Source organism: Oncorhynchus mykiss, chromosome 17, assembly GCF_013265735.2.
Source record: "Oncorhynchus mykiss isolate Arlee chromosome 17, USDA_OmykA_1.1, whole genome shotgun sequence".
Classification (NCBI taxonomy): Eukaryota; Metazoa; Chordata; class Actinopteri; order Salmoniformes; family Salmonidae; genus Oncorhynchus; species Oncorhynchus mykiss.
The window spans coordinates 86,883,315-86,911,034 of record NC_048581.1 but is presented as its reverse complement, the minus strand read 5'-3'; the positions used below and the strand labels follow the sequence as shown (position 1 = coordinate 86,911,034).

The 27,720-nt window shown below is 48.6% G+C and overlaps 1 protein-coding gene across 1 annotated transcript; it reads right to left on the bottom strand.

Moving 5' to 3' along the window:
• Positions 1-1,334: 1,334 nt before the first annotated feature.
• myg1 (myg1 exonuclease) lies at positions 1,335-27,720 on the bottom strand. The gene is made up of 7 exons (XM_036950892.1): positions 27,403-27,720; positions 26,873-26,985; positions 21,727-21,886; positions 20,029-20,178; positions 13,925-14,047; positions 13,379-13,560; positions 1,335-1,715 (listed from the first exon to the last, which is right to left on the bottom strand). The coding sequence occupies exons 1-7, from the start codon at positions 27,706-27,708 to the stop codon at positions 1,520-1,522; spliced, it is 1,230 nt and encodes a 409-aa protein (XP_036806787.1). The 5' UTR covers positions 27,709-27,720; the 3' UTR covers positions 1,335-1,519.

Sequence of the window (27,720 nt, the reverse complement as noted above, 5' to 3'; positions counted from 1 at the left end):
AGTACGGAGGGAGGGTGACTATGGTCCCAGTGTTAATACCAGCAGTATGGAGGGAGGGTGACTATGGTCCCAGTGTTAATACCAGCAGTATGGAGGGAGGGTGACTATGGTCCCAGTGTTAATACCAGCAGTATGGAGGGAGGGTGACTATGGTCCCAGTGTTAATACCAGCAGTATGGAGTGAGGGTGACTATGGTCCCAGTGTTAATACCAGCAGTATGGAGTGAGGGTGACTATGGTCCCAGTGTTAATACCAGCAGTATGGAGGGAGGGTGACTATGGTCCCAGTGTTAATACCAGCAGTATGGAGTGAGGGTGACTATGGTCCCAGTGTTAATACCAGCAGTACGGAGGGAGGGTGACTATGGTCCCAGTGTTAATACCAGCAGTATGGAGGGAGGGTGACTATGGTCCCAGTGTTAATACCAGCAGTACGGAGGGAGGGTGACTATGGTCCCAGTGTTAATACCAGCAGTATGGAGGGAGGGTGACTATGGTCCCAGTGTTAATACCAGCAGTACAGAGTGAGGGTGACTATGGTCCCAGTGTTAATACCAGCAGTACGGAGGGAGGGTGACTATGGTCCCAGTGTTAATACCAGCAGTATGGAGGGAGGGTGACTATGGTCCCAGTGTTAATACCAGCAGTACGGAGGGAGGGTGACTATGGTCCCAGTGTTAATACCAGCAGTATGGAGGGAGGGTGACTATGGTCCCAGTGTTAATACCAGCAGTATGGAGGGAGGTTGACTATGGTCCCAGTGTTAATACCAGCAGTATGGAGGGAGGGTGACTATGGTCCCAGTGTTAATACCAGCAGTATGGAGGGAGGGTGACTATGGTCCCAGTGTTAATACCAGCAGTATGGAGGGAGGGTGACTATGGTCCCAGTGTTAATACCAGCAGTATGGAGGGAGGGTGACTATGGTCCCAGTGTTAATACCAGCAGTACGGTGGGAGGGTGACTATGGTCCCAGTGTTAATACCAGCAGTATGGAGGGAGGGTGACTATGGTCCCAGTGTTAATACCAGCAGTATGGAGGGAGGGTGACTATGGTCCCAGTGTTAATACCAGCAGTATGGAGGGAGGGTGACTATGGTCCCAGTGTTAAGGAAAGGAAAGGATCGATAAGACTACCATTGTGTCATGATGACCAGTCCAGAAAAGGACATTGTTTTATGGGAAATTTACACCTGGTTCTTTCTCACTGGCTTCTCTTGGATTTATTTCTGCCAGTGCCTTCTTGGCTGACATTCATGAGATACAAAACACAATCCCAACTCCTCAAAACACAACTTCCTAATCCCAACTCCTCAAACACCACAGGATATCCATTTGGTCAAAATCTAATTTTGTATTTTTTTTATAGCAAAACAAGTACAACACACATACAGTACAATTAATTTAACCGAACAGTGACGTGATTGAGAGTGTGTGTGTGTGTTCCACACTACTAAGCAGAGGTAAACCAAGCGATACTGAGCTTTCCTGGTTAATCATCCTCCGGGACTGGCTAAGATCAGGTGCAGTTGGTGTGTTTGGATGGGGACTTGGCTGCAGCCTGCAGGGTCCTGCGGGCCATCTCCAAGGCCCCTTCCTTGGTCTTGTTCCCACCGATGAAACCTCCGGCGTGGACGAAGACACAGTCGGGGATCCCACTGAGCTCTGACAGGGCATCGTCACGTACCCCACGCCACTCCTCCAACAGAGACAACCTGGGACAGACACACGGAGGGACATTGTCAATACAGGCAGGTTGGACACAGAGGGATATGCTTGAGCACACAGAGTACCTGAACACAGTCCAAGTCACACCCTAACGGCTAAGGCTGATTCCAGAAAAATACTGTTTTTCAAGACTACGTGGCCCTCCAGGCTCGGGCAGGAAGGGGACACAGAGGAGAGCAGAGGTAGCATGGAGTCAGAGTGGGTTGTACAGTGTTAACGTTGCCAATAACTGTAGGAGTTGGCAAGACAGCACAAAACAGATCTGGGACCAGGCTAAGACAGAGGCATACTGTGAGGACACTGAGGTCAGGCAGGATGGACACAGAGAGCGACTGCCCAGGAAAGGGAAACATCCCATTTCCACAACACAGTAACACAGTACACAAGCCAAGGGTTCTGTCTGTTTTTCAAGTGGAACTCCAGGCCCAATCATAGGCTGTGGCTGGCGAGGGTCAGGCCCTGTCATAGGCTGTGGCTGGCGAGGGTCAGGCCCCGTCATAGGCTGTGGCTGGCGAGGGTCAGGCCCCGTCATAGGCTGTGGCTGGCGAGGGTCAGGCCCCGTCATAGGCTGTGGCTGGCGAGGGTCAGGCCCCGTCATAGGCTGTGGCTGGCGAGGGTCAGGCCCCGTCATAGGCTGTGGCTGGCGAGGGTCAGGCCCCGTCATAGGCTGTGGCTGGCGAGGGTCAGGCCCTGTCATAGGCTGTGGCTGCAGAGACACAGAATGCGTGCGTGCAGAGATGCGCGCGGGCAGAGACACAGAAGGAAACTCAAGACTGGCAGCCTATGTAACAGCCACAGCCAGTCCAAACATAGTATGTAGAATACTACATACTAATGTAGATTTGGTAGATTTGCAGTGGTCTGATACTCCTTCCATTTCAATATTATCGCTTGCACAGTGCTCCTGATGTTTAAAGCTTGGGAAATCTTTTTGTATCCAAATCCGGCTTTAAACTTCTTCACAACAGTATCTCGGACCTGCCTGGTGTGTTCCTTGTTCTTCATGATGCTCTATGCGCTTTTAACGGACCTCTGAGACTATCACAGTGCAGGTGCATTTATACGGAGACTTGATTACACACAGGTGGATTGTATTTATCATCATTAGTCATTTAGGTCAACATTGGATCATTCAGAGATCCTCACTGAACTTCTGGAGAGAGTTTGCTGCACTGAAAGTAAAGGGGCTGAATAATTTTGCACGCCCAATTTTTCAGTTTTTGATTTGTTAAAAAATAAATAAATGTCGTTCCACTTCATGATGGTGTCCCACTTGTTGTTGATTCTTCACAAAAAAATACAGTTTTATATCTTTATGTTTGAAGCCTGAAATGTGGCAAAAGGTCGCAAAGTTCAAGGGGGCCGAATACTTTCGCAAGGCACTGTATATATACACACACACACACATATATTTATATATATAACATTAGGGGCAACTGTCGAGCCAGTGTCGTGCATTACCTTCAGTAGCAGTAGTTCACATTATTAAAAAAAAGACATAGCCGAGGATATTCTCTGGAAACCTCTTGAGAATCTGTTGAGGTGTGAAAAGGGACTAATAAGGTGGAAGAGGACAGATGGAAAATTGGGGTGGAGGGGAATGTGACACGGTGCTCTCTCAGTCAATATCCAATCTCACAAGAGGGAGGAAAGACGAGCTTGACAAGCAGGAACAAGTCAAGTGTGAATGGAGGATGGAGGTCGCTAAGGATGAAGAAGGGTTTGAATTCATTTCAGGAAAAATGGTAACTAGGGCACCTGCTTGATTTCATGAATTTTGACACCATTTTACTTCTGATTTAATAATAATTCACAAAGATAATCTAGTAGGCTTTGAGCAGCGAATCCTTATAACCACAGAATAACTGGACAGTATTCTCAGGACAGACACAGCAAAGGAAAAGTAGACTGGAACAATAATAGTAAGTAGGAAGAGGGGCAATTGGCACCAAAACGTTTCTGAATGAAAGAGCGAGACTGATTCTGAAGACCCATCAACAAATCACAATATTAGTCTGCCAAATGGATCAAGCAGCAGATCCCCTGGATACCACCTGTTTTTTTTGCTAATTTCTAAATCAACCATCATGCATTTGTCCCAAATGGCACCCTATTCCGTGCACTACTTTTGACCAGGAAAGGGGGATACCTAGTCAGTTGTACAACTGAAATGTGTCTAACGCATTTAACCCACAAACCCTCTGAATCAGAGAGGTGCGAGGTGCCTTAAAAATCAACATCCACGTCTTCGGCGACCAGGGAAACAGTGTGTTTAACGGCCTTGTTCAGGGGCAGAACGACAGATTTTTAACCTTGTCAGCTCGTGGACTCGATCCAGCAACCTTTCTAGTCCAACGCTCTAACCACTAGGCTACCCTGCCTCTAACCACTAGGCTACCCTGCCTCTAACCACTAGGCTACCTGCCTCTAACCACTAGGCTACCCTGCCTCTAACCACTAGGCTACCCTGCCTCTAACCACTAGGCTACCCTGCCTCTAACCACTAGGCTAACCTGCCTCTAACCACTAGGCTAACCTGCCTCTAACCACTAGGCTAACCTGCCTCTAACCACTAGGCTAACCTGCCTCTAACCACTAGGCTACTCTGCCTCTAACCACTAGGCTAACCTGCCTCTAACCACTAGGCTAACCTGCCTCTAACCACTAGGCTACCCTGCCTCTAACCACTAGGCTACCTGCCTCTAACCACTAGGCTACCTGCCTCTAACCACTAGGCTACCCTGCCTCTAACCACTAGGCTACCTGCCTCTAACCACTAGGCTACCCTGCCTCTAACCACTAGGCTACCCTGCCTCTAACCACTAGGCTACCCTGCCTCTAACCACTAGGCTACCCTGCCTCTAACCACTAGGCTACCCTGCCTCTAACCACTAGGCTACCCTGCCTCTAACCACTAGGCTACCCTGCCTCTAACCACTAGGCTACCCTGCCTCTAACCACTAGGCTACCCTGCCGCTAACCACTAGGCTACCCTGCCTCTAACCACTAGGCTACCCTGCCTCTAACCACTAGGCTACCCTGCCTCTAACCACTAGGCTACCTGCCTCTAACCACTAGGCTTCCTGCCTCTAACCACTAGGCTACCTGCCTCTAACCACTAGGCTACCTGCCTCTAACCACTAGGCTTCCTGCCTCTAACCACTAGGCTACCTGCCTCTAACCACTAGGCTACCCTGCCTCTAACCACTAGGCTACCCTGCCTCTAACCACTAGGCTACCCTGCCTCTAACCACTAGGCTACCCTGCCTCTAACCACTAGGCTACCCTGCCTCTAACCACTAGGCTACCCTGCCTCTAACCACTAGGCTACCCTGCCTCTAACCACTAGGCTACCCTGCCTCTAACCACTAGGCTACCCATTGGGGCTCTGGTGAAAGGGAGTGCCCTGTAGAGAGAATAAGGTTGGGAAGAAAGCTCTTATTTCTAGCAACCATCATGCACTTCTTCATCTTATTCGGGGGCCTTCTGTTGCAATTTTAGACAAGTGGCGTTTAAACATGACAGACGAGGTGTTATATTGAAATATGTCACTGGTTGAGTTCGTGAGTCAACGACACCCTCCGTCTGCACTAGGATAGGCTATGGACCATTACTAACAGACTGCATTTACATAACGCTTTTCCACCTACAGTAGATGCTCAAGGCGCTTTACCATAGTAGGGGGAGAAACTCATCCGCATCTACCCTCAATGTGTAGCACCCACTTGGGTGACGCCATGGCAGCCATTTTGTGCCAGAACACTTACCGCACAGCAGCTATCAGGTGGAGAGGTGAGGAGCGATATACACCAATTGGGAATCGGGGGAGGGGTGGAGGTAATTAGGTGGCCAATGATGGAATAGCCAGAACACTGAGGTTTCCACCCCTACTCTTATGGTAGGTTTCATGGGAATGTTTACGACCACAGAGAGTCAGGACATCGGTTTAACGTGTCATCTGAAAGACAGCACCCAAGGCAGGGCAATGTCCCCATCACTGTCCCTTCACACACACTGTGTAAAGTAGTGAAAGAGAACCAGTGAGATATCAAAAAAACAAAACCCAGTCCTCTCTGGATAACTGACTGTTGTTTTAATAGTACCTCTACAGAAAGACCACAGGTGAATAATCTTTAATTGTATAGGTAAAAATGTCAAATAACCAAATCCAATTGTATGACATTATAGGATGTAGCAAAGAAATGACTTGAAATTCATAAATTGTATTTCACACTTCAGAATGTGAACAAAAAATTCCTTGATTGCTGATTAAACAAAAATGTACCCCAATCCTGCTAAATGACTACTTCATCTTCCCTCTCTCTCCAACATGCACGAGAACGGAACAACCAACTCTGCTCACATTTCCTGGTGTGATGAGCAGTGATAAAAATAGTCTATTCTACGCAGGTGGTGTTTACGTACTCGAGACACAGGTGATAACAACACTCTTCCTGTTATCCTGCAGGGGCGGATCCGGCAGCAGCTACTTGCTGGGAGAATCATGCTTCCCTCAAGCGCTGCCATCTGGATCCACAGGCTGCGTTTCAATCCCCCAACATGTTCCCGTCCCTCGACCCTCATTTCTCCTCCCTCAGACACAGCCATCTGGGGAGGCACGGTGTCAGCGGGCCAGGGTTCATGCTCTTATTCCAAATCTTTCAGCATTTACTCTAGCCTGTCGAAAGTGTCATATGGGTGGGGGTTGCAGTGTTGTGATTTTTCTATTGGTTCCAATCCGCCAGGCAAAAACGCAGCCAAGCCCAGCTAAAAAAAATATATAAATAATTTGAAATAGTATTTAAATACAGGTCTGGTTGTTAGGCATTGTCAGCACCTACACCTACGCATAACGTTGAACTAAATGGAAAGCTTAGCAGCATCTCATACATTCTTCCCACTGTCAGGTGTCAGGTCATCCTAGTGGAAAACCAATTCTAATGAGATTCCTCACTGGAGTGGCGAGAGGGAGGAGATGGGTGAGAGAAAGAGAGAGGGAGGAGATGGGTGAGAGAAAGAGAGAGAGAGGAGATGGGTGAGAGAAAGAGAGAGGGAGGAGATGGGTGAGAGAAAGAGAGAGGGAGGAGATGGGTGAGAGAAAGAGAGAGGGAGGATATGGGTGAGAGAAAGAGAGAGTGAGGAGATGGGTGAGAGAAAGAGAGAGGGAGGAGATGGGTGAGAGAAAGAGAGAGGGAGGAGATGGGTGAGAGAAAGAGAGAAAGAGAGAGAGAACGGAGACCATGCAGCTGACTTCTGAAGCCTAGAGATGTGCCTTATGTTCCTCAACCCTTTGGTCATTCAATTCCCTCTCACCTTTCACAAGGCACTAAATGGGCTTTAAACTAACAGGGTTTATTTACGCACAGAAAACTGCACAGGAACGGGATGAAGAGCAGCTACTGAGGAGAAGTGATGTCCTCTCACTACAAATGTACTTTGAACCTACAGTATGACACAGTACCTGAAACGTCCAGGACCTGAAACGTCCAGGACCTGAAACGTCCAGGACCTGAAACGTCCAGGACCTGAAACGTCCAGGACCTGAAACATCCAGGAAGTGAAACATCCAGGAAGTGAAACATCCAGGACCTGAAACGTCCAGGACCTGAAACATCCAGGAAGTGAAACATCCAGGAAGTGAAACATCCAGGACCTGAAACATCCAAGACCTGAAACATCCAAGACCTGAAACATCCAGGACCTGAAACATCCAGGACCTGAAACATCCAGGAAGTGAAACAAAAACGTTGTCCTATTAAACACTTCAGGTGCATTCTACACCCCATGATGAACAGTCACCCCCCCATAATGAACAGTCACCCCCCCATGATGAACAGTCACCGCCCCATAACGAACAGTCACCCCCCCATGATGAACAGTCACTGCCCCATGATGAACAGTCACCGCCCCATAATGAACAGTCACCCCCCCATGATGAACAGTCACCGCCCCATAATGAACAGTCACCGCCCCATAATGAACAGTCACCCCCCCATGATGAACAGTCACCCCCCCATGATGAACAGTCACCCCCCCATGATGAACAGTCACCCCCCCATGATGAACAGTCACCGCCCCATAATGAACGGTCACCGCCCCATAATGAACGGTCACCGCCCCATGATGAACAGTCACCGCCCCATGATGAACAGTCACCCCCCCATGATGAACGGTCACCGCCCCCCCCATGATGAACGGTCACCGCCCCCCCCCATGATGAACGGTCACCGCCCCCCCATGATGAACGGTCACCGCCCCCCCCATGATGAACGGTCACCTCCCCCCCATGATGAACGGTCACCGCCCCCCCCCCACGATGAACGGTCACCGCCCCCCCCCATGATGAACGGTCACCGCCCCACGATGAACGGTCACCGCCCCACGATGAACGGTCACCGCCCCCCCCCCCATGATGAACGGTCACCGCCCCCCCATGATGAACGGTCACCGCCCCCCCCATGATGAACGGTCACCGCCCCCCATGAACGGTCACCGCCGGTCACCGCCCCCCATGATGAACGGTCACCGCCCCACGATGAACGGTCACCGCCCCACGATGAACGGTCACCGCCCCCCATGATGAACGGTCACCGCCCCCCATGATGAACGGTCACCCCCCCACGATGAACGGTCACCCCCCACGATGAACGGTCACCCCCCACGATGAACGGTCACCCCCCCATGATGAACGGTCACCCCCCACGATGAACGGTCACCCCCCCATGATGAACGGTCACCCCCCCATGATGAACGGTCACCCCCACATGATGAACGGTCACGCCCCATGATGAACAGTCACCCCCCCATGATGAACGGTCACCCCCCCATGATGAACGGTCACCCCCCCATGATGAACGGTCACCCCCCCATGATGAACGGTCACCCCCCCATGATGAACGGTCACCCCCCCCATGATGAACGGTCACCGCCCCATGATGAACGGTCACCGCCCCCATGATGAACGGTCACCCCCCCATGATGAACGGTTACCCCCCCATGATGAACGGTCACGCCCCATGATGAACATTCACAACATACCAGTGAAATAACTAACTATGACCTGACTGCAAGAAGTAGAGATCAAACAAGAGTTGAGAACTTCTACATAATTGAATCCATTATCCTTTTGACCTGCGGGAGAAGCAATCCACTTCAGAATTGCATTGTAAATTACTTGCTAAAAAAATTCCCTTGAAAATAATTACTTATCCACAAATAACTGATTGTAAACTGTAAGTGTGATTTCTGCTAGAGGGGAGAACAACACAGATGTGTGCACAGTTTATAATTGTACACGTTGTGTGTGTGTGTGTGTGTGTGTGTGTGTGTGTATACTCCAAATACACCTTTCAAACCAGAACTATGATAATTAACTAAAGCAAACTGCATAAAATAACTAAACATTCAGCACTCTGTATTAGAATATATTTGCATATCAAAACATAGGTTGATATTTTTCTCATGGGTTATCAACAACATGAGATGATATTTGTTCCATCTCTTTGTTTTACCAATGACCCCAGCCAATAAGCAGAGGGATATTTTACCTATTGACCCCAGCCAATCAGCAGAGGGCTGTTTTACCTAGTGACACCCAGTCAATCAGCAGGGGAGAGAGAGTCTGTCCGTCTGTATTTTCTGTCTGTGTGAATCATAAACGTGATGGTCTGACATTAAATGACACGAGGAGAGTATACCAGTCCACCCATTATGACACCATTCTTGAATAGGGACCCCCCTTCTATTCATTGTATTTAAATGGCAGCAGATGCCTTCAGGAGCGAACAAGAGAAGAAAGTGTCTGCAAAAAATAACTACCATTAAAAATTCTGAAGCTGTTCCTCCCCCTAGCTACAAACCGACAACTCAGGAAGCTGTTCCTCCCCCTAGCTACAAACCGACAACTCAGGAAGCTGTTCCTACCCCTAGCTACAAACCGACAACCCAGGAAGCTGTTCCTCCCCCTAGCTACAAACCTACAACCCAGGAGGCTGTTCCTACCTGTAGCTACAAACCTACAACTCGGGAAGCTGTTCCTCCCCGTAGCTACAAACCTACAACTCAGGAAGCTGTTCCTCCCCCTAGCTACAAACCTACAACTCGGGAAGCTGTTCCTCCCCCTAGCTACAAACCTACAACTCAGGAAGCTGTTCCTCCCCGTAGAGAAAAACCTACAACTCAGGAAGCTGTTCCTCCCTGTAGCGACAAACCTACAACTCAGGAAGCTGTTCCTCCCCAAAGCTACAAACCGACAACTCAGGAAGCTGTTCCTCCCCAAAGCTACAAACCGACAACTCAGGAAGCTGTTCCTCCCCAAAGCTACAAACCGACAACTCAGGAAGCTGTTCCTCCCCCTAGCTACAAACCGACAACTCAGGAAGCTGTTCCTCCCCCTAGCTACAAACCGACAACTCAGGAAGCTGTTCCTCCCCCTAGCTACAAACCGACAACTCAGGAAGCTGTTCCTCCCCCTAGCTACAAACCTACAACTCAGGAAGCTGTTCCTCCCCGTAGCTACAAACCTACAACTCAGGAAGCTGTTCCTCCCCCTAGCTACAAACCTACAACTCAGGAAGCTGTTCCTCCCCCTAGCTACAAACCTACAACTCAGGAAGCTGTTCCTCCCTGTAGTGACAAACCTACAACTCAGGAAGCTGTTCCTCCCCAAAGCTACAAACCGCCAACTCAGGAAGCTGTTCCTCCCCCTAGCTACAAAACGACAACTCAGGAAGCTGTTCCTCCCCCTAGCTACAAACCGACAACTCAGGAAGCTGTTCCTCCCCCTAGCTACAAACCGACAACTCAGGAAGCTGTTCCTCCCCCTAGCTACAAACCGACAACTCAGGAAGCTGTTCCTCCCCCTAGCTACAAACCTACAACTCAGGAAGCTGTTCCTCCCCCTAACTACAAACCTACAACCCAGGAAGCTGTTCCTCCCCCTAGCTACAAACCAACAACCCAGGAAGCTGTTCCTCCCCCTAGCTACAAACCTACAACTCAGGAAGCTGTTCCTCCCCCTAGCTACAAGCTACAGCTCAGGAAGCTGTTCCTACCCGTAGCTACAAGCTACAAAACTCAGGAAGCTGTCCTATCCCTAGCTACAAGCTACAGCTCAGGAAGCTGTTCCTACCCGTAGCTACAAGCTACAAAACTCAGGAAGCTGTTCCTACCCGTAGCTATAAGCTACAAAACTCAGGAAGCTGTTCCTCCCCCTAGCTACAAGCTACAAAACTCAGGAATCTGTTCCTCCCCCTAGCTACAAGCTACAAAACTCAGGAATCTGTTCCTCCCCGTAGCTACAAACCTACAACCCAGGGAGCAGTTCCTCCCCGTAGCTACAAACCCACAACCCAGGAAGCTGTTCCTCCCCGTAGCTACAAACCTACAACCCAGGAAGCTGTTCCTCCCCCTAGCTACAAACCGACAACCCAGGAAGCTGTTCCTCCCCCTAGCTACAAACCTACAACCCACAACCCAGGAAGCTGTTCTTACCTGTAGCTACAAACCGACAACCCAGGGAGCAGTTCCTCCCCGTAGCTACAAACCCACAACCCAGGAAGCTGTTCCTCCCCGTAGCTACAAACCGACAACCCAGGAAGCTGTTCCTCCCCCTAGCTACAAACCTACAACCCAGGAGGCTGTTCCTACCTGTAGCTACAAACCTACAACCCAGGAAGCTGTTCCTCCCCGTAGCTACAAACCTACAACCCAGGAAGCTGTTCCTCCCTCTAGCTACAAACCTACAACCCAGGAAGCTGTTCCTCCCCGTAGCTACAAACCTACAACCCACAACCCAGGAAGCTGTTCCTACCTGTAGCTACAAACCGACAACCCAGGAAGCTGTTCCTCCTCGTAGCGACAAACCTACAACTCAGGAAGCTGTTCCTCCCCCTAGCTACAAACCTACAACTCAGGAAGCTGTTCCTCCCCGTAGCGACAAACCCACAACTCAGGAAGCTGTTCCTCCCCGTAGCGACAAACCTACAACTCAGGAAGCTGTTCCTCCCCGTAGCGACAAACCGACAACTCAGGAAGCTGTTCCTCCCCCTAGCTACAAACCGACAACTCAGGAAGCTGTTCCTCCCCCTAGCTACAAACCGACAACTCAGGAAGCTGTTCCTCCCCCTAGCTACAAACCGACAACTCAGGAAGCTGTTCCTCCCCCTAGCTACAAACCGACAACTCAGGAAGCTGTTCCTCCCCCTAGCTACAAACCTACAACTCAGGAAGCTGTTCCTCCCCCTAACTACAAACCTACAACCCAGGAAGCTGTTCCTCCCCCTAGCTACAAACCAACAACCCAGGAAGCTGTTCCTCCCCCTAGCTACAAACCAACAACCCAGGAAGCTGTTCCTCCCCCTAGCTACAAACCTACAACCCAGGAAGCTGTTCCTCCCCCTAGCTACAAACCTACAACTCAGGAAGCTGTTCCTCCCCCTAGCTACAAACCGACAACTCAGGAAGCTGTTCCTCCCCGTAGCTACAAACCTACAACTCAGGAAGCTGTTCCTCCCCGTAGCTAGATGTAGAGTAGACTATTAAAGGTGCACACTATGTAGGGAGCCATTTGACTTTTTTTGTACAAATATTAGGCAAGTCAGTTAAGAACAATTTCTTATTTTCAATGACGGCCTAGGAACAGTGGGATAACTGCCTGTTCAGCGGCAGAACGACAGATTTGTACCTTGTCAGCTCGGGGATTTGAACTTGCAACCTTCCGGTTACTAGTCCAACACTCTAACCACTAGGCTACCCTGCCGCCACATGTATTGGTAGATGTAGGATGTGTAGTCGGACAGGAAAACACTGGACCCTCCACTAGTTCACTACACCTATAGTCAACTCTAAAGCACTGTCTTAGAAAAAATACGTTTCTATCTTGAACATAAGGGTTCTTCAGACATCCCCATAGGAGAACCCCTTTTGGGTTCCACGTAGAACCCTTTCCATACCATAGAGGGCTCTAAATGGAACTAAAAAGGGTTCTCCTACAGGGACAGTCTAAGTAGTGTACTAAAGTAGTGTACACTACCTGCTATTGTAGGCGATCCGGGTAGTGTACACTACCTGCTATTGTAGGCGATCCGGGTAGTGTACACTACCTGCTATTGTAGAAGATCCGGGTAGTGTACACTACCTGCTATTGTAGGCGATCCGGGTAGTGTACACTACCTGCTATTGTAGGCGATCCGGGTAGTGTACACTACCTGCTATTGTAGGCGATCCGGGTAGTGTACACTACCTGCTATTGTAGGCGATCCGGGTAGTGTACACTACCTGCTATTGTAGGCGATCCGGGTAGTGTACACTACCTGCTATTGTAGGCGATCCGGGTAGTGTACACTACCTGCTATTGTAGGCGATCCGGGTAGTGTACACTACCTGCTATTGTAGGCGATCCGGGTAGTGTACACTACCTGCTATTGTAGGCGATCCGGGTAGTGTACACTACCTGCTATTGTAGGCGATCCGGGTAGTGTACACTACCTGCTATTGTAGGCGATCTAGGTAGTGTACACTACCTGTTATTGAAGGCGATCTGGGTAGTGTACACTACCTGCTATTGAAGGCGATAGTGTACACTACCTGTTATTGAAGGCGATAGTGTACACTACCTGTTATTGAAGGCGATCTGGGTAGTGTACACTACCTGTTATTGAAGGTGTGCAGACCGGCTGGGACACACTGGACTCTCCACTGTCCGTTCTGGTCAGGGTAGAGGACAAACTTAATGGAGGTGTCCACGCTCAGCTCCTTCTCCAAGGAAAACAGGTGCTCCTTCCAGGGACAACCACCCTGAGAAAACACCACTATCTCGCCACTGGGGTCAACCTGGGGACGGACACAAATCAATCACATTTACTCAGGAATTCACTGGTCACAAAGTGCTTTGCAAACTTAAAACACGGGATCGATACCTATTGTGACGCACACACTACATCAATACCTACAATTTCATAACGTCTCACACTAACACTTTGCATTAATATCTGTATTGTTACTACACTTAAACCTACGCGTGCGTTTACGCCGTAACTACGCGTGTATTTTCACATATTTACACGTGTATCATACATGGAATTTATTTTAACAGACAAAGTAGTCCTGGAGAGAAGCAACATGACAGGGGATGTCATCAGAACAGCCCTGTCCGCTACCTAGTGTAAGTGAATATCTGCATGTCTACGGTAGGTACCTGCTTCCTCGTCTGTACAGCTCCCTCCACCACCACACGAGCAGGAAGCCAGGAGTTCTGGTAGAAGTCAACCCGGTCCAGGAACTCTGCTCCTACCATGCCCAGAGCCGTATGGAAGCCCTCCTAAAATACACAACATGAGGAGACGACAGGAGGAGGAGACGACGACATGAGGAGGAGACGACAACATGAGGAGGAGACGACAGGAGGAGGAGGAGACGACAGGAGGAGGAGGAGACGACGACATGAGGAGGAGACGACATGAGGAGACGACGACATGAGGAGACGACATGAGGAGACGACAGGAGGAGATGACATGAGGAGGAGACGACAGGAGGAGACGACATGAGGAGGAGACAACAGGAGGACACGACATGAGGAGACGACGACAGGAGGACACGACATGAGGAGGAGACGACAGGAGGAGACGACAGGAGGAGACGACAGGAGGAGACGACAGGAGGAGACGACGACAGGAGGAGACGACGACAGGAGGAGACGACATGAGGAGGAGATGACATGAGGAGGAGACGACAGGAGACAGGAAATGTCACGAAACATAAGGCGACACCAGGAGATATCAGCAGTCTTGCAGCACATGAAGGACAGCACAACAGCTGCTAAAGTAAATACAGGATAGATAAACATTTTTCTACAAGGAAAACTAAAGGTCGCTAAAGGTCTCCCTCACTGACTGACTCACTGACTCAGTGAGTGTGAGCAGCTGGGAGTTTGGTGAGACAGGACGAGAAGGGCAGGAGGAAAAATATATTACTTTTTTTTTTTCAATCAAAAAGTGACAAGGTGACAATTGATTGAATCAGGAAATCACAGGGCTGTTGAGTAGCGCAGCCTGTCACAATCCACAGTGCCTTTCCAGGGTATGACATATGAATAGAGTCGACGACCAGCCTCACAGAGTAATAAGTAAGTGCTCCTGGTCTGAGAAAGGTGTGGGAAATGGAGGAAAATGGATGGACAAAGAGTTTATTCCCCCTCTGCCCTCCCCATTCCCCATCTGAGACAGACGATAAGAGTTTATTCCCCCTCTGCCCTCCCCATTCCCCATCTGAGCCAGACGATAAGAGTTTATTCCCCCTCTGCCCTCCCCATTCCCCATCTGAGACAGATGATAAATCACAGGTGTTTGACCTACTTGTCCAATCGTTGTACAGAGTTTAAAAGGCAACTGCACTTCCTGATTTGTCCTAGTTTCAGATTTGGTTCCTTAAGAAATGCTAGCTCCCGTTACATTATGTCAGGATATGTCACTGAGGGAGAGAGGGTAATGTATAACCTTTACATTATGTCAGGATATGTCACTGAGGGAGAGAGGGTAATGTATAACCGTTACATTATGTCAGGATATGTCACTGAGGGAGAGAGGGTAATGTATATCCTTTACATTATATCAGGATATGTCACTGAGGGAGAGAGGGTAATGTATAACCGTTACATTATGTCAGGATATGTCACTGAGGGAGAGAGGGTAATGTATAACCGTTACAATATATCAGGATATGTCACTGAGGGAGAGAGGGTAATGTATAACCGTTACATTATATCAGGATATGTCACTGAGGGAGAGAGGGTAATGTATAACCGTTACATTATGTCAGGATATGTCACTGAGGGAGAGAGGGTAATGTATAACCGTTACATTATATCAGGATATGTCACTGAGGGAGAGAGGGTAATGTATAACCGTTACATTATGTCAGGATATGTCACTGAGGGAGAGAGGGTAATGTATAACCGTTACATTATGTCAGGATATGTCACTGAGGGAGCGAGGGTAATGTATAACCTTTACATTATGTCAGGATATGTCACTGAGGGAGAGAGGGTAATGTATAACCGTTACATTATGTCAGGATATGTCACTGAGGGAGAGAGGGTAATGTATAACCGTTACATTATGTCAGGATATGTCACTGAGGGAGCGAGGGTAATGTATAACCTTTACATTATGTCAGGATATGTCACTGAGGGAGAGAGGGTAATGTATAACCGTTACATTATGTCAGGATATGTCACTGAGGGAGAGAGGGTAATGTATATCCTTTACATTATGTCAGGATATGTCACTGAGGGAGAGAGGGTAATGTATAACCTTTACATTATGTCAGGATATGTCACTGAGGGAGAGAGGGTAATGTATAACCTTTACATTATGTCAGGATATGTCACTGAGGGAGAGAGGGTAATGTATCACCGTTACATTATGTCAGGATATGTCACTGAGGGAGAGAGGGTAATGTATAACCTTTACATTATGTCAGGATATGTCACTGAGGGAGAGAGGGTAATGTATAACCGTTACATTATGTCAGGATATGTCACTGAGGGAGAGGGGGTAATGTATAACCTTTACATTATGTCAGGATATGTCACTGAGGGAGAGAGGGTAATGTATAACCGTTACATTATGTCAGGATATGTCACTGAGGGAGAGGGGGCAATGTATAACCTTTACATCAGGGATCCTATAGAAATATTGAGTGCAGGAAAGCGATCACGTGGCAGGCATTGATAAGGGGAGAGAGACATGGATTAGGCATCAAGGGGGTTGAGGTCAGGTCAGGTCACCTTAAGGGAGGAGGAATGGTTTAACCCTATCCCTTCCTCTTCCTGTCGAACCATAACAGATCTAAAGGGTTGGAGAGAAGGAGGAGTGCATCTAAACTGGAGTATATATACTGAATGCAGTTGTATTGATCCTCTGGGAAGAATAAACTTGGTTAAGCTTTCATAATGCCCGTAGAGTTTATTAGAACCCAACAAAACAAACCAAACATTAATTTACGTTGTGGTTCAGTCACGACCACAAATTTCACAAGACTCCCTGTAGTCGATTTAGACGGTATAATAAATACTTCTGAGTCGAATTAATACCACATAGGCTGTTTCTAAATGAGAAGCTGGTTTTTAGGGGCATTTCTCTCTAATGGCTCAATATCCTCCCGTAGATGATAAACACTTGCCTTACTCAAAAGGCACTGTGGTGGTGGTGGTGGTGGTGTGTGGTGTGGTGGTGGTGTGTGTGGTGGTGGTGTGTGGTGGTGGTGGTGGTGGTGTGTGTGGTGGTGGTGTGTGGTGGGTGGTGGTGTGTGGTGAATGGTGGTGGTGGTGCTGGTGGTGTGTGTGGTGGTGTGTGTGGTGGGGGTGGTGTGTTGTGTGGTGGTGGGGGTGGTGTGTTGTGTGGTGGTGGGGGTGGTGGTGGTGTGTGGTGGTGGTGGTGTTGTGTGTGTGTGGTGGTGGTGTGTGGTGGTGGTGTGTGGTGGTGGTGTTGTGTGTGTGTGGTGGTGGTGTGTGGTGGTGGTGTGTGGTGGTGGTGGTGTGTGTGGTGGTGGTGGTGTGTGTGGTGGTGGTGTGTGTGGTGGTGGTGTGTGTGGTGGTGGTGTGTGGTGGTGGTGGTGTGTGGTGTGTGGTGGTGGTGGTGTGTGGTGGTGGTGGTGGTGGTGGTGGTGTGTGGTGTGTGGTGGTGGTGTGTGTGTGGTGGTGTGTGTGGTGGTGGTGGTGGTGGTGGTGTGTGGTGGTGTGTGTGGTGGTGTGTGTGGTGGTGGTGGTGGTGGTGGTGGTGGTGTGTGTGGTGGTGGTGTGTGTGGTGGTGGTGGTGGTGGTGGTGGTGGTGGTGTGTGTGTGTGGTGGTGTGTGTGTGTGGTGGTGGTGGTGGTGGTGGTGTGTGTGGTGGTGTGTGTGTGTGGTGGTGTGTGTGTGTGGTGGTGGTGGTGGTGGTGTGTGATGGTGGTGGTGGTGGTGTGTGGTGTGTGTGGTGGTGGTGGTGTGTGTGGTGGTGGTGGTGGTGTGTGTGGTGGTGGTGGTGGTGGTGGTGTGTGTGGTGGTGTGTGTGGTGGTGGTGGTGGTGTGTGTGGTGGTGGTGGTGGTGGTGTGTGTGGTGGTGGTGGTGGTGGTGGTGGTGTGTGATGGTGGTGGTGGTGGTGTGTGGTGTGTGTGGTGGTGGTGGTGTGTGTGGTGGTGGTGGTGTGTGTGGTTGTGGTGTGTGTGGTGGTGGTGGTGGTGTGTGTGGTGTGTGCTGGTGGTGGTGTCTGTGGTGGTGTGTGGTGGTGGTGGTGTCTGTGGTGGTGGTGGTGTGTGGTGGTGGTGTGTGTGTGGTGGTGGTGGTGTGTGTGGTGGTGGTGTGTGTGGTGGTGTGTGGTGGTGGTATTGTGTGTGGTGGTGGTGTGTGTGGTGGTGGTGGTGTGTGTGGTGGTGGTGGTGGTTGTGTGTGGTGGTGGTGGTTGTGTGTGGTGGTGGTGGTGGTGTGTGGTGGTGGTTGTGTGTGGTGGTGGTGGTGGTGGTGGTGGTGGTGGTGTGTGGTGGTTGTGTGTGTGGTGGTGGTGGTGTGTGTGGTGGTGGTGTGTGTGGTGGTGTGTGGTGGTGGTATTGTGTGTGGTGGTGGTGGTGGTGGTGTGCGTGGTGGTGGTGGTGTGCGTGGTGGTGGTGGTGTGTGTGTGGTGGTGGTGGTGGTGGTGGTGTGTGTGGTGGTGGTGGTGGTGGTGGTGTGTGTGGTGGTGGTGGTGTGTGGTGGTGGTGGTGGTGGTGTGTGTGGTGGTGGTGTGTGTGTGTGGTGGTGGTGGTGGTGTGTGGTGGTGGTGGTGTGTGGTGGTGGTGGTGGTGGTGGTGGTGTGTGGTGGTGGTGTGTGGTGGTGTGTGGTGGTGGTGTGTGTGGTGGTGGTGGTGGTGTGTGTGGTGGTGGTGGTGTGTGGTGGTGGTGGTGGTTGTGTGTGGTGGTGGTGTGTGGTGGTGGTGGTGGTGTGTGTGGTGGTGGTGGTGTGTGGTGGTGGTGGTGGTTGTGTGTGTGGTGGTGGTGGTGGTGTGTGTGGTGGTGGTGGTGGTGTGTGTGGTGGTGGTGGTGGTGTGTGTGGTGGTGGTGATGTGTGTGGTGGTGGTGTGTGGTGGTGGTGGTGGTGTGTGTGGTGGTGGTGGTGTGTGTGTGTGTGGTGGTGGTGGTGGTGTGTGTGGTGGTGGTGTGTGTGTGTGGTGGTGGTGGTGTGTGTGGTGGTGGTGGTGTGTGTGGTGGTGGTGATATTGTGTGTGGTGGTGGTGGTGGTGTGTGTGGTGGTGGTGTGTGTGTGTGGTGGTGGTGGTGTGTGTGGTGGTGTGTGTGTGTGGTGGTGGTGGTGTGTGTGGTGGTGGTGGTGTGTGTGGTGGTGGTGATATTGTGTGTGGTGGTGGTGTGTGTGTAGTGGTGGTGTGTGTGGTGGTGGTGGTATTGTGTGTGGTGGTGGTGGTGGTGTGTGTAGTGGTGGTGTGTGTGGTGGTGGTGGTATTGTGTGTGGTGGTGGTGGTGTGTGGTGGTGGTGGTGTGTGGTGGTGGTGTGTGTAGTGGTGGTGTGTGTGGTGGTGGTGGTATTGTGTGTGGTGGTGGTGGTGTGTGTGGTGGTGGTGGTGGTGGTGTGTGTGGTGGTGGTGTGTGGTGGTGGTGGTGGTGGTGTGTGGTGGTGGTGTGTGTGTGGTGGTGGTGTGTGTGTGGTGGTGGTGGTGGTGTGTGGTGGTGGTGTGTGGTGGTGGTGTGTGTGTGGTGGTGGTGTGTGTGGTGGTGGTGGTGGTGGTGTGTGGTGGTGGTGTGAGGTGGTGGTGTGTGTGTGGTGGTGGTGTGTGTGTGGTGGTGGTGTGTGTGTGGTGGTGGTGGTGGTGTGTGGTGGTGGTGTGTGGTGGTGGTGTGTGTGTGGTGGTGGTGTGTGGTGGTGGTGTGTGTGTGGTGGTGGTGTGTGTGTGGTGGTGGTGGTGGTGTGTGGTGGTGGTGTGTGGTGGTGGTGTGTGTGTGGTGGTGGTGTGTGTGTGGTGGTGGTATACCGAGAAGGTACGTTTCCCCCTGTCAGATTCAGAAGTATCGACTCAGGAAGAAGAGACTCATTCAACCAGGCAGCCTGGTAGTAGGGCCTTACAGTTATTCAGGAACACTGGCAGAGCTCAAATCTTGACATCTCTGAGCTTGTCTGGCGCCGGTTGGACGCCTCAACAAAGTGTTACCGGGGGACTATATTAACACACACACACACACACACACACACACACACCTGTACTGACTGAAGACTGGTGTTTCAGCCCTTTTAATAGGGTATATTTCCACACACACGGTACGCCACACATTGACTGACCTCGGTGTCCTGGCTCTTGCTGTTCCAGCGTGGGTTAAGGTGTCCGACGCGGGCGCTGAGAGTGGTAGAGACAGCGTAGCGAGCCTCTCCATCATACTGGGAGATCCCGTTGTCCACAGCATCCACCTCCTCCACCAAGTTCTCATACAGCTACAGAGAACAGAGAACGTTACATCCAACTAGTTCTCATACAGAGAAGAGAACGTTACATCCAACTAGTTCTCATACAGAAAACAGAGAACGTTACATCCACCTAGTTCTCATACAGAGAAGAGAGAACGTTACATCCACCTAGTTCTCATACAGAGAACAGAGAACGTTACATCCACCTAGTTCTCATACAGAGAACAGAGAACGTTACATCCATCTAGTTCTCATACAGAAAACAGAGAACGTTACATCCACCTAGTTCTCATACAGAGAAGAGAGAACGTTACATCCACCTAGTTCTCATACAGAGAACAGAGAACGTTACATCCACCTAGTTCTCATACAGAGAACGTTACATCCAACTAGTTCTCATACAGAGAACAGAGAACAGAGAACGTTACATCCAACTAGTTCTCATACAGAGAACAGAGAACGTTACATCCAACTAGTTCTCATACAGAGAACAGAGAACGTTACATCCACCTAGTTCTCATACAGAGAACAGAGAACGTTACATCCACCTAGTTCTCATACAGAGAACAGAGAACGTTACATCCAACTAGTTCTCATACAGAGAACAGAGAACGTTACATCCAACTAGTTCTCATACAGAGAACAGAGAACGTTACATCCAACTAGTTCTCATACAGAAAACAGAGAACGTTACATCCACCTAGTTCTCATACAGAGAACAGAGAACGTTACATCCAACTAGTTCTCATACAGAAAACAGAGAACGTTACATCCACCTAGTTCTCATACAGAGAACAGAGAACGTTACATCCAACTAGTTCTCATACAGAGAACGTTACATCCAACTAGTTCTCATACAGAGAACAGAGAACGTTACATCCAACTAGTTCTCATACAGAGAACAGAGAACGTTACATCCAACTAGTTCTCATACAGAGACAGAGAACGTTACATCCAACTAGTTCTCATACAGAGAACAGAGAACAGAGAACGTTACATCCAACTAGTTCTCATACAGAGACAGAGAACGTTACATCCATCTAGTTCTCATACAGAGAACGTTACATCCAACTAGTTCTCATACAGAGACAGAGAACGTTACATCCAACTAGTTCTCATACAGAGAACAGAGAACGTTACATCCAACTAGTTCTCATACAGAGACAAAGAACGTTACATCCATCTAGTTCTCATACAGAGAACAGAGAACGTTACATCCAACTAGTTCTCATACAGAGACAGAGAGCGTTACATCCATCTAGTTCTCATACAGAGACAGAGAACGTTACATCCATCTAGTTATCATACAGAGACAGAGAGCGTTACATCCATCTAGTTCTCATACAGAGACAGAGAGCGTTACATCCATCTAGTTCTCATACAGAGACAGAGAACGTTACATCCATCTAGTTCTCATACAGAGAACAGAGAACGTTACATCCATCTAGTTCTCATACAGAGAACAGAGAACGTTACATCCATCTAGTTCTCATACAGCTACAGAGAACAGAACATGGCAGAGAGGTTATCAATAGGGATGGAGCCCCCCCCCCCCCCCCTCCCCCCCAGTCTCACCTTATCATAGAGCACCTCCAGCTGTCTGTCTCCTTCCTTCAGGGAGGTGAGCTGAGACAGGACCCTCCGGCCAAAATGAAGGTAGACCAAACCGGCCGAGCTCAACTTGGTCACCCAGGGCTTCTCTGGACACAGGCTGTGGAACGTCTCAGAGAAGGTCCTGGATAAGCAGAGAGCAGCACACATGAATATGTTATGTCTCCATCTTGTAGAAATATCCCCCTCCCCTTTCCATGCATAATCTACTGCCTCTATGATTATACTAATCCCATGTTTATGGACCATCAGATACTTGGACACAGGCTGCTGAATGTTCCCCTAAACGTCCTGAACACGGGCTGCTGAATGTGCCCCTAAACATAATGGACACAGGCTGCTGAATGTTCCCCTAAACTTCCTGAACACAGGCTGCTGAATGTGCCCCTAAACGTCCTGGACAGAGAGCAGCACACCCACCTATCACTCACTCTGTCTCATTCAAATTCTAAAGATTTATTATAATTCTAAAGCAGTTCACACATCATTTACAAAGACTTATCTAAACTCTGAAGCTTTTATTGTCCATCAACTTTATATAAGACAGACACGTGTTTATTTGGCTTGAGGCGAGTCTCCTCTAACACAACCATTCTTGGTTTCAGCAGAATAACAGCAAGGTGTGACGTCTGTCTTTAAAGACTAGCTGGAGGATAACAGCAGGATGTGACGTTTGTCTTTAAAGACTAGCTGGAGGATAACAGCAGGATGTGACGTCTGTCTTTAAAGACTAGCTGGAGGATAACAGCAAGGTGTGATGTCTGTCTTTAAAGACTAGCTGGAGGATAACAGCAAGGTGTGACGTCTGTCTTTAAAGACTGGCTAGGTGCTCATTGAAAACAGTATCAGGTGGTGAACGGCAGGATGTGACCTCGGTCTTTAAAAACTGTCTGGGTGCTCATTGAAAACAGTATCAGGTGGTGAACGGCAGGAAAATGATGCTATCTGTTCCATCCATGACAAATGAATTAGTGTCACTTAAAACGGAAAGCAGTAGTCTACTTGTTAAATAGTTTTGCTGTTGGTGATTGTACTGATCATATCAGAGTTTATGTTCACGTAACATTAACTAGAGGTAGCCTAGATGTGTTATCAACCGAGGAAGCATCCTCCTGCTTCTTCCAAAAAATAGGTTAATAGACTATTTAAAATCCAATTTAAATCAATGTGGTTCATTTAAAAGAGACATAAAAATGAGATCAACAGATTAGATTGATAATACGACTCTAGAGTCTTGTCAATACAGACTGATCAGAACAGGAACAACAGAACACACAAATGAAATCAGAACAATCCCCACCAGGGACTCTGGACACCCGCGGCTGGCTACCTAGAGCAAGACAGTGCTTTCAGCAAAGGCTAAGTGTAAATGAAAAAAAAACATTTCAGTCAAAATTCAAAACACCAAAATAAATGAACACTCCTTGGCTTTCAGTGATATGTCTCTACACAAGTGTTGCCTTTTATATTTTAGTAGGCCAGTTGATAATGCTAATCAGTTGATAATGTCATTCAGTTGATAATGTCAATCAACTCTACCCAGGGTGGTGTCTACTGAGCGTGTGAGGAGATGAGTGCCTCACAGCAGGGGGGCCTGCAGTGGTCATTTAATTCTGGCTTAATTGAGACAACGGTAACGTGACAAATGACACCCTATTCCCTACAGTGCACTGTGGGCCCTTAGCACTATGGGCTCTGGTCTAAAGTAGTGTACTATATAGGGAATAGGGCTCTGGTCTAAAGTAGTGCACTATATAGGGAATAGGGCTCTGGTCTAAAGTAGTGCACTATATAGGGAATAGGGCTCTGGTCTAAAGTAGTGCACTATATAGGGAATAGGGCTCTGGTCTAAAGTAGTGCACTATATAGGGAATAGGGCTCTGGCCTAAATTAGTGCACTATATAAGAAATAGGGCTTTAACATAAAGTAGTGCACTATATAGGGAATAGGGCTCTGGTCTAAAGTAGTGCACTATATAGGGAATAGGGCTCTGGTCTAAAGTAGTGCACTATATAGGGAATAGGGCTCCGGTCTAAAGTAGTGCACTATATAGGGAATAGGGCTCTGGTCTAAAGTAGTGCACTATATAGGGAATAGGGCTCTGGTCTAAAGTAGTGCACTATATAGGGAATAAGGCTCTGGTCTAAAGTAGTGCACTATATAGGGAATAGGGCTCTGGTCTAAAGTAGTGCACTATATAGGGAATAGGGCTCTGGTCTAAAGTAGTGCACTATATAGGGAATAGGGCTCTGGTCTAAAGTAGTGCACTATATAGGGAATAGGGCTCTGGTCTAAAGTAGTGCACTATATAGGGAATAGGGCTCTGGTCTATAGTAGTGCACTATATAGGGAATAGGGCTCTGGTCTAAAGTAGTGCACTATATAGGGAATAGGGCTCTGGTCTATAGTAGTGCACTATATAGGGAATAGGGCTCTGGTCTAAAGTAGTGCACTATATAGGGAATAGGGCTCTGGTCTAAAGTAGTGCACTATATAGGGAATAGGGCTCTGGTCTATAGTAGTGCACTATATAGGGAATAGGGTGCCATTAGGGCCACTTCTAGCCCCGCTGCCCGCTGAGCGCCAAGCGTCAGATACTCGAGTGGCATGCTGTGTGGCACACGGTCGATAACTAGCAACGGAATCCCTGCATCAATTATACAGAGATGGCAGTTAAATATGGACAAAAAGAGAAGAAGGACCAATCAATCACCCACCTGTCTGTCAGTCTGACACAAATGTATTTCTATCCAAATGTTGTTGCCATGTTTTTAAAACCCGTTGCCATGTTGTTGCCATGTTACCCGTTGCTATGTTGTTGCCATGTTTTTAAAACCCGTTGCTATGTTGTTGCCATGTTGTTACCCGTTGCTATGTTGTTGCCATGTTGTTACCCGTTGCTATGTTGTTGCCATGTTGTTACCCGTTGCTATGTTGTTGCCATGTTGTTACCCGTTGCTATGTTGTTGCCATGTTGTTACACGTTGCTATGTTGTTGCCATGTTGTTAAAACCTGTTGCCATGTTGTTGCCATGTTGTTACACGTTGCTATGTTGTTGCCATGTTTTTAAAACCTGTTGCCATGTTGTTACCCGTTGCTATGTTGTTGCCATGTTGTTACCCGTTGCTATGTTGTTGCCATGTTGTTACCCGTTGCTATGTTGTTGCCATGTTGTTACCCGTTGCTATGTTGTTGCCATGTTGTTACCCGTTGCTATGTTGTTGCCATGTTGTTACCCGTTGCTATGTTGTTGCCATGTTTTTAAAACCTGTTGCCATGTTGCTGCCATGTTGTTACCCGTTGCTATGTTGTTGCCATGTTTTTAAAACCTGTTGCCATGTTGTTACCCGTTGCTATGTTGTTGCCATGTTTTTAAAACCTGTTGCCATGTTGCTGCCATGTTGTTACCCGTTGCTATGTTGTTGCCATGTTTTTAAAACCTGTTGCCATGTTGCTGCCATGTTGTTACCCGTTGCTATGTTGTTGCCATGTTTTTAAAACCTGTTGCCATGTTGCTGCCATGTTGTTACCCGTTGCTATGTTGTTGCCATGTTTTTAAAACCTGTTGCCATGTTGCTGCCATGTTGTTACCCGTTGCTATGTTGTTGCCATGTTTTTAAAACCTGTTGCCATGTTGTTGCCATGTTGTTACCCGTTGCTATGTTGTTACCATGCTGTTGCCATGTTGTTCCCATAAACCCATCCCTATCCCCACCCCTTTTCCTTATGCCCTCTGCCTAAAACAGGCTTACTTTGATTTTTTTGGTGCCAGAGGGCCCGGGTGTTGCTATGCGGGATGGGGATGGGGCAGAATCGATGCAGTAGAGTATCGCCATATTATTGACGATATTATATTGATTATATGACTCCATGTATCAATTATTTTGTTTAAAAAGCTAGTTGTTTTTGCTAGGTAGTCAAAGTTAGCTAGCGCCACCTGAGATAGCAGCTAGAGATAATATCAGGAGGGAGGGGGAGGCGGGAAGGGAGGGGAGGGAGGAGGGGGGAGAATGATGGAGAAGCTTAGTTCTCTCTCCTACCTGCTGGGGGGGGGGAAACCTCTGGCATTTCCATACCAATCAGTAGACAGACAGGTAATTGACTGATAAATCATTAATGTGATGACAAGATTTAGCCACATAAAAAATACATGATTTCTCTTTTATATGCGATGTCAGTGTGCCTTCTATAAATTCACATCTCTGCAATCATGTTGCTCTAAGACTACAACTTGTGGTTGGTATCAGTCGGTATGTAATACTGGAGCGTACCGTTACTCCTCAAGGGCCAAGGACACGATGTTATTTTCAGAGGTAGACTGGCCCTGGCAGACAAAACATCCAAATACTCCATCTATACGTGAATCCATTGTCAAATTGCGATATGGTTCTAGAAACAAAAAGCTCTTTACTTTCATATCAAAATAATTTCAAACGTAAAATACAAACTTACAGTTTTAACCGGTTTTATCTCAGTTGCAGTCGACAGTATTTTTTCACTGACAACCCTTTTCTGACGGCGGTTTTCCGTTACACACAGGTGTGGCCTTCTTCTTACATAAACAAGCACCGGGGCAGGTAGCCGGGACTGGGGCAGGTAGCCGGGACTGGGGCAGGTAGCCGGGACTGGGGCAAGTAGCCGGGGAAGGTAGCCGGGACTGGGGCAGGTAGCCGGGACTAGGGCAGGTAGCCGGGGAAGGTAGCCGGGACTGGGGCAGGTAGCCGGGACTGGGGCAGGTAGCTGGGACTGGGGAAGGTAGCCGGGGCTGGGGAAGGTAGCCGGGGCAGGTAGCCAGGACTGGGGCAGGTAGCCGGGACTGGGGCAGGTAGCCTAGTGGTTAGAGTGTTGGGCCAGTAACCGAAAGGTTGCTGGATCGAATTCCCGAGCTGACAAGGTAAAAGTCTGTCGTTCTGCCCCTGAACAAGGCAGTTAACCCACTGTTCCCTGGTAGGCCGTCATTGTAAATAAGAATTTGTTCTTAACTGACTTGTATAGTTAAATAAAACATTCATTTAAATAAACTCCCCCGTAAAGAAGACGCCTTCGTCCAATGATTTGTGTGTAACGCAATGGAACAGAGTCATGACCAAGGGCTAGTTCCACTGTACCTCTGATGATGGTCATAGAGATGCTTATTGGGGTCAAACTCTCCTCCCACATCCACCACGATGTCACACTTGGCGAGCTCTGCAGGGTCCCGAGTTCTGACGATCTCAGCATCCTGAAAAAAATATGAAATTCAGCAGAAATTTCTAAAATATCATTAATGTCCAATACATTAGGTGCTGTGCAATCGTTCTATCTGAGCGTGCACGGTGCACCGTCTGGGTGGAGTTGGGGAAAAATCCGCCGAACCGGCGAGCTAAAAAGAATGCACCCACGAATATTCAGCCTCTTATCGTGGCGAGGGCGGACCATGTGGTTTAATGAAATTCAATCTGTTTCAACGTTATGCATTTGGGGCGTTATGCAATGCTGAGCTTATGCCATAAGTACAGTAGCTAGCTGGCTTTAGAATATACTAACGTTAACTAGCTAGCGAACTCTTGTCTTTGCCGGGGTGGAAGAAACGTTGAATCGTGCATTAATATTAACCATATAGTTTCCTTCAAAATAGGAACAAATCAATGTTATGCACCTTGTACTCCGGGAGCTGGTGAAGGAAGAAACAGGCTAGCACTTCATCACAATGAAATGTCCCGTTATGGGTGCCGATTCTTTTACCAGACATGTTTTCTGTGCAGAGTCGCTTGGGTTGGTGTGACATGTATCTTCTTTCTGCAACTGGTATACTGTCCCTAACCGGTATATTTCTAAAAACACTAGTAAACACTGAAGTTCGGAAAGTGAATTTCAACAGGTTCGGTGCTAACATGAAGTTAGCTGCTACACACGCTGCTGAAGATAATGAGGCGGACTGTAATTTCAGACGGACTGGCGACATGCCGGATATGGC